This window comes from Lucilia cuprina, chromosome 3, assembly GCF_022045245.1.
Source record: "Lucilia cuprina isolate Lc7/37 chromosome 3, ASM2204524v1, whole genome shotgun sequence".
Lineage (NCBI taxonomy): Eukaryota > Metazoa > Arthropoda > Insecta > Diptera > Calliphoridae > Lucilia > Lucilia cuprina.
The window spans coordinates 7,279,700-7,286,779 of record NC_060951.1 but is presented as its reverse complement, the minus strand read 5'-3'; the positions used below and the strand labels follow the sequence as shown (position 1 = coordinate 7,286,779).

The window sequence follows — 7,080 nt, the reverse complement described above, 5'->3', positions numbered from 1 at the left end:
ACAGAACTAGAACAGAACTAGAACAGAACTAGAACAGAACTAGAACACAACTAGAACAGAACTAGAACAAAACTAGAACAGAACTAGAACAGAACTAGAACAGAACTATTGTAGTTAGTGTGGACTATAAGCAAGGCTGTAAAGAGACAAGTTCAGCCTGAGGTCTTCAGTTCATTTTTTTTAGTCTATTAACCTTTGACCTTTCCTACTCAAACTGTAAATTTAATATATTTTCTGCAAAATTTAACATGCTTGTTTTTTTAATTAAGTTAGTATTTTAAGCTCAACTAAACTAAATTTACTTATAAACCTAATTACTAATAGAATATTTTTTAAGGATTTATATTAATTAAGGGGTTAATTGATAAATATTTCGATAAAATGTAATAATGATTATGATAATGATTAATTAGTGGATTAGTAATTAATTAAGTGGATTAGTAGTATAGTATTAGTTAGAGTTAGCATTGTTTAAGCATTTACGTACGATGGTGATGTCATTGGTGATCCACCTAATTTAACGGGAGGTGGTAAAGGTAACGGTGATGGTGGTGGCTCCTTAACCAGCTGGCCACTGCAATAAGGTAGCGGGAAACGCCAACCATAAAGACTGCTTGGTTAAATTTGTGATATTTTTTTTTGTTTTTTTGATTTTGTTTTGAAGGTTTTAAATGATTGTTTTTGAGTTTTGTACGATAAAATGAATTTTGAAGTTGAGGTTTAGGTTTAGGTTAGAAATTAAAATTTTGGATACTATGAATATGAATAATGAAAAGAACTAAGGTTTAAGGGATTTTTTTTTTAAGAAACTAAAAACTAAACTAAATTTTACGAAAATAAGACATTAGTTTGGGAAAAGGAGGGGTTAAGTTTTAAACAAAAAATCATTTAATATTGCACTAGACGATTGTAAAGAACTTAAAATTTTGAACAGAAATTAAACCAATGTTAATGAGTTACGATTGTTTAGAAACGATTTGGGTCTTAGAAAAACCCAATGATAATTTAAATCCTGATTATGGGCTTTCACTTTGGTTAATTTAACACTTTTATTTCAAAAAAAGACAAAATATAAAAAAAAACATTTTTTGAAAAATTTATATATATTTAGTGCAATATTAATATGATCTTAAATATTAGTCTTAAAACAAATTTTACTAAAATCAAAAAAAATATATATAAAACTTTTACAAAAATTCTTTAAGCTTACCTTCCCAATTTAGCCTCTTCATCGATTTCGGAGGGTGATCTTTTGGTGCGCCTACACATACTGGCCATTACACCCATATTAATGGTAACACAGCATAATAAGTCCACTATGAAAAGTAACAGTAAAACTCCTCCCACTGCTATGCCTACTATGGAGGCGGAGGACAGCACTTGTCTTTCAGCAACTTGTATGACATCGATACCTAGTTTAAAGGAGAAAAACAGGAAGGAAATTGTTAATGTTTTGCTAATTATTTTGTTTTTCAAAATTTTCTTCATAATTTAATTTGTGGGGGAAAAATTTATATCATTTTAACAAACTTGTGTCTAATATTCTAAGTTTGGTCTTTGTCGTTAAGGGTTAATTTGTTTATACATTAGGCTTATTTTAGTTGAAATTGTATTCTTTTTTCTAGTTATTTTTAAAAGAAAATTTCATGAAAAAAATTTTTTTAGATGAATTAATCGATATTCTTCAATTCCTGCAAGGGATCTTATAATCTGACAAATATTGGAACCAACTACCCAAATTAAAAGTCTTTCTAATGCTCTCTCTATAGCTGATTCTTCAGACTCTTGTCAAACTTGGAATCCCTAATATAACTTCCTAAACTTCTTTCTAATGCTTTCTCTATAGCTGAGAGTATACACTATTCTCCAGACTCTTATAAAAAATTTCTAAAAAACTCGATATTAGATCTGTCTAATGCTCTCTCTATAGTTGACAGTATACTCGTTTCTCCAGACTCTTATCAAACGTTGAGTCCTGAATATGACGTCCTAAACTTGCTACACAACTTTCTAATGATCTCTCTCTCTTTAGCTGATTCTCCAGACTCTCTCACACTTGCATCCCCAGTATGACTTCCAACACAACTAAATATTAGATCTTTTTAATGCTCTGTCTTTAGCTGAGAGAACATTCGATTTTCCAGACTCTTTTCAAACTTGAAATCTCCAGTATAGCATCCTATACAACTCTATATAAGGTCCCTCTAATACTCTCTCTATAGCTGAGCGTATACTCGATTCTCCAGAATCTTATCAAACTTTGAATCCTCAGTATTAGTTGTATAGGAACAAATCGATATTAAGTCTTTCTAACTCTTTTTCCCGGCTCTCTATATAGTTGAGTACATACTCGATTCTTCAGACTCTTATCAAACTTTTAATCCTCAGTACAACTTCCTGCACAACTTGATATAAGGTACTTTTAAAGCTCTCTTTATAGCTGAGAGTATAATCGACTTTCTCAAACTTGGAATCTTCAATAAAACTTCTTTCTAATGTTATCTCTATAGGTGAGAGTACACTCAATTCTCTAGACTCTTAACGAACTTGGAATCCTCAGTATAACTTCCTATACTTCATGCACAAATCGGCATTAGATCTTTCTAATTCTCCAGACTCTTATCGAACATGGAATCCTCAGTATAACTTCCTTTGCACTACGCATTATTAGATCTTTCTAATGCTCTCTCTCTCTACAGCTGACGGTAGACTCGATTCTACAGATTCTTATCGAACTTGGAATCCTCAGTATAACTCCCTACACTTCCTGCACAACTCGATATTAAGACTTTCTAATAATCTCTCTCTATCTCTCTCTAATATTTCCCACACACTTTGATTCTAATACTTTCTCTCTACAGCTGAGAATATACTCGATTTTCCAGGCTCTTATCTTCTAACACTTCCTATACAACTCGATATTAGGACTTTATAATTCTCTCTCTTAAGCTGCGAGTGCAGCTGCTACATATGACAAATTTCAGAGTACCTTCTCTATACTAGACTATATTTTCAAATATTATTAGGAATAAATGGAGAAGCTGATCTTGTGCAAATGATTTGTTATGATCTTTAGTTTCAAGAGGGTGATCTCCATATTTTGAAAGATCATGTGATGTAAAGGTCTTCGAAAAGAGTGAATTTGATCTTGTGAAAATGATTTGTATAATCTGTTGTTTCTGATCAGTGATCTTGAAACATATTCACGAAGATCGTTTAAGAAAGCTCTCTCTTAAGATTGATCACTACATTACTGAAGATGAATTTCTTCTTTTTAAGATCTTTGATTCAGTGATCTTTAATGTTTAGGAAAAGGATCTGCAAAGAACAGTTTTGAATATCAGAGATAATCGTGGGATATTTTTGTCATTTGAATGTATTTCGAAGTTGTTAAGTACTAACTCTTCGAAAAGTTGATGTTTCTGATAATGTTAAGAGTATTTTGAGATCGTTAGTTTCAACAAAATGACGATCAGTGATCTATGGTCTTCGAAAGTAATGAGTTGATTGGAAAAGTAGTTGAAAGGATTAACTTTAGCTTGAGTGTTAAAGAATATGTTTTAAAAATTTCAATAATATGGTGCTCAACGATCTCAACGATTTAATCATGATCAGTATGATCGTGGAATATAATGAGTTGATTTCAAAAGTGTATAAATTGATCACAACATTTCAGAAAATGAGGTTTTTTTCTTTAACTAAGATCTTCTATTGATTCGGCGGTCTTTAACGTTTTAAAGAAGTTATTACTTAGGTGATCTGAAGAACAACGATCAAGATGATCGCTGGATGTTTTTGTAAATTGAATGTGTTTGGAACTGTCTCTTTCAAAAGCTTATGTTTCAGATATTGTAAGGAGCATTTTTAAATCATTAGTTTCAAAAATATACTGATCAATGATCTTTGAAAGTGCTGAGAATTACTTTTTGCTTGAGAGTTATGGAAGAACATTGTATTTGTTTTAAAATTGTCGATAATATGGTGATCAGAGATCACTGATCATTCAATGATCTATGATCAGTGATCTATGTTCATTGATTGATCTGTGATCATTGAATGTTCAGTGATCTATAATCATTAATGATCAGTGATCTATGATCATTAAATTATCAGTGATCTTTGATTATTGATTGATCAGAGATCTATGATCATATATTGATCAGAGATCTGTGATCAATCGTGATCTATGATCATTGATTGATCAGTGTTTCTATGTTCATTGAATGAACAGTGTTTCTATGTTTTATTGAATGATCAGTGATCTATGTTCATTGAAAGATCAGTGATCTCTGATCATTGTATGATCTCTGATCATTGTATGATCAATGATCATGAATTGATCAATAAGTTTAAAGGCTAGACTTTTTGTTGGTTATTTTTTTAATATTTAAAGTTTACATGTGATATTTTTAACTTTTTTCATGAAATTTTCTTTTCGATTTTTGGCTTAAATGACTAAACTTATTGTCTAAAAAAAGCTTTAACCAAATATTAATGATTTGCAATAAAGTGATATTTATTTGATATTTTTTTAAGATTTTCACTTTTTTCTTTACATTTTTGTGTGTGTATGGATTTTACTTTTTCGTTATGGTTTTTGAAAATAATTCTCAAAAATAATTTACAAATTTAAAAAACCAAAAGAAACTAAATTGTTTTTTAAAGAAATTTTTTATAAAAATTAAAAAAATTTATAATAAAAAAGCATTTAAAACTAATTTTACCAATTTGCACAAAAAATATATTCGCTGACAGCAAACAAATTAAAGCAACATGCGTTAGAGAAAAGTAAGAATTTTTATTTAAATTAAAAAAATAAGAAATAAAAGGACAATACAAACAACCAATGCAAGGAAATTTAAAAGAAAATTTAAGTTTTTTTTTTAAGGAAAAAAGACTAGAAAAATTATATACAAATACAGGCTGGAGTTTAGAAGACTTAAAGTAAAAGCTTTCCAAGAAAAAGTATAAAAATAAATAAATATTTACAGCGTGGGAAATTTTTACAGTTTTTTAGGGGTGATAGAGGTCCAGTGAAGGGGTATTAAAGATAACTAATAATATAAGTGTTTAAGTTAATAGTTAAGTTATATGTGTGTTACTAAATTGTTAGTTTTTTGTTATTAATTTAAAGGGTTTTATTTTAAATTACCTTTAGCTTCGTTTTAACAGCAATTTTCTTTAATAAAATTGTCACAATTACCGCTAAAATTTGTTGTTGTTTCTTTTTTTTTAAGGGGGAAGATAATATTTTTTATATATAAACATTTTTTTAAATTTTTTATAAATAAATATAAAAAAAAATTTAAAACATTCTTAAATTAAATTTTAAAGATTTTTTAAGTAGTTTTCAATTATTTTTTGTTTAAGAAAACATTTAATTTTTTTTAGAAAATTTTCTTATTTTTTATAATTTTTTATTTAATTTTATTAATTTTTTATATAATTTTAAAATTTTTTATTAAATTTTCAAAAATTTTCCAGAATTTTCCCAGAATTTAAACACTTTTTTCTTTCAGTGTTTTAAATTCTTAAGAATATTTGTAAATAACGTTGTTTCTAACACAGTTTCCTATAAACAGTTTGAAAACCTTTGCCTTAGTGCTCTTATGCTAGTTTTGTCATTTCCTTCCTTTCTCTCTCTCTCTCTCTCTCTCTCTAATTGTCTCAGTTTGCTTACGATTGTCTTAGAATATTGTCTCTCTTACTGTGGCTTAACAGGAAACAGTTTGAAAGCCTTTGTCTTAGAGTTTGTTTGTGTTTTATCCCTATAGAAATGGTTTACAGTTTGATAACCGTTGTCTTTAAAGTTTGTCTCTCTCTATGTCCTAACAGGATTTGTGTAGTTCTCTAACAGATTTATATAGTTCTCTTAACTCTCCCTTGAAATTGTTCTATTCACTCTGTTTTAACAGCAGCCATCCACAGTTTGAGAGCCTTTTGTGTTATTTCTCTTACTCTCCTTTGGAATTGTTCACTTCTCTCTGTTTTTAGCATTTGTAAACAGTTTGAAAACCTTTGTCTTAGTTTTTTGTTTCCATCTCTGTCTTAACAGCAACCATTAACAGTTTTAGTGCCTTTTGTGTTGTTTCTTTTACGCTCGCTCTCTTTACTGTTTGTGTTTGTGTTTGTGTTTATGTTAATGTTTATGTTTGTCTTTATTGTTTCTTATTTTTCTCTCTCTTTCAATGTCTTGTTCTCACAGTTTGTTCTTTTCTTCTTTTTATCCTCCGCTATTAATGTTTTTAAGCTTTTCTAGGTGCTCACACTGTTAGTAAGCCATTCTTTATAGTTTTGCCTGTCTGTCTGTCCATCTCAATTTCTTTACTGTTTGTGTTTTGTTAACGTTTGTGTTGTCCAACTGTTTATGCTGAAATTTTTATACTCTAGTTATTAAAGTATTAAAATTTGTTTTTTTTAACACAAATTCTTTTTATTTTTTAATAATGTTTTTTTTATAACTTATTTTATATTTTTACTTATTTTTAATAATATTTTTTCTAAAGTATTTACACTTAATAAATTTATTTATTTTTTATTTTTATATATTTATTTTTATAAATTTTTAATGCTAAATATTGGTTAAAGAGGCGGGTTTCATTAAACACACTGTTTTTCCTTTTCGTTTTTAAAAAGGAATATTTTGTTTTGAGGGCATCTTAAACCTCTTTTAAACTTTGAAATTCTTCAAGGATTTTCGTTCGTATTAAAATGCCCCTGTTCCGTGGTAAACTGTAATTTGTCTGTAAAAGTGCGTGTGTTTTTCTTGTAAGATTTCTCTAACTATATTGTTAAGTTATATAAAACATTTTATAAATTTTTTTTTATTTATGTATATTTAACTAAAAAGGCTTAATGGAGACGAACAAATATTATTCGCCAAGTTTTTCTATTTTTTTGTAGCAAACACTATAAAAATTTAAAAGGAAAATTAAAAAAACATGGCAGTTAGAACCAGAACAGAACTAGAAAAGAACTAGAACAGAACTAGAACAGAACTAGAACAGAACTAGAACAGAATTAGAACAGAACTAAAACAGAACTAGAACAGAACTAGAACAGAACTAGAACAGAACTAGA

At 28.5% G+C, this 7,080-nt stretch overlaps 1 protein-coding gene across 3 annotated transcripts; it reads right to left on the bottom strand.

Moving 5' to 3' along the window:
* Positions 1 to 125: 125 nt before the first annotated feature.
* Positions 126 to 4,556, bottom strand: LOC124418680 (fasciclin-2-like). 3 transcript variants are annotated; one of them, XM_046945613.1, is made up of 2 exons: positions 1,211 to 4,555; positions 126 to 610 (listed from the first exon to the last, which is right to left on the bottom strand). In XM_046945613.1, exons 1-2 carry the CDS (start codon positions 1,486 to 1,488, stop codon positions 472 to 474), a joined length of 417 nt encoding a protein of 138 aa, XP_046801569.1. In that variant the 5' UTR covers positions 1,489 to 4,555; the 3' UTR covers positions 126 to 471. The 3 variants fall into 3 exon arrangements, with proteins under 3 accessions (XP_046801569.1, XP_046801572.1, XP_046801570.1); XM_046945616.1 differs by having other exon boundaries at positions 126 to 574; positions 1,211 to 4,548; XM_046945614.1 differs by lacking the exon at positions 126 to 610 and adding an exon at positions 652 to 1,046 and having other exon boundaries at positions 1,211 to 4,556.
* Between the last annotated feature and the right edge of the window lie 2,524 nt (positions 4,557 to 7,080).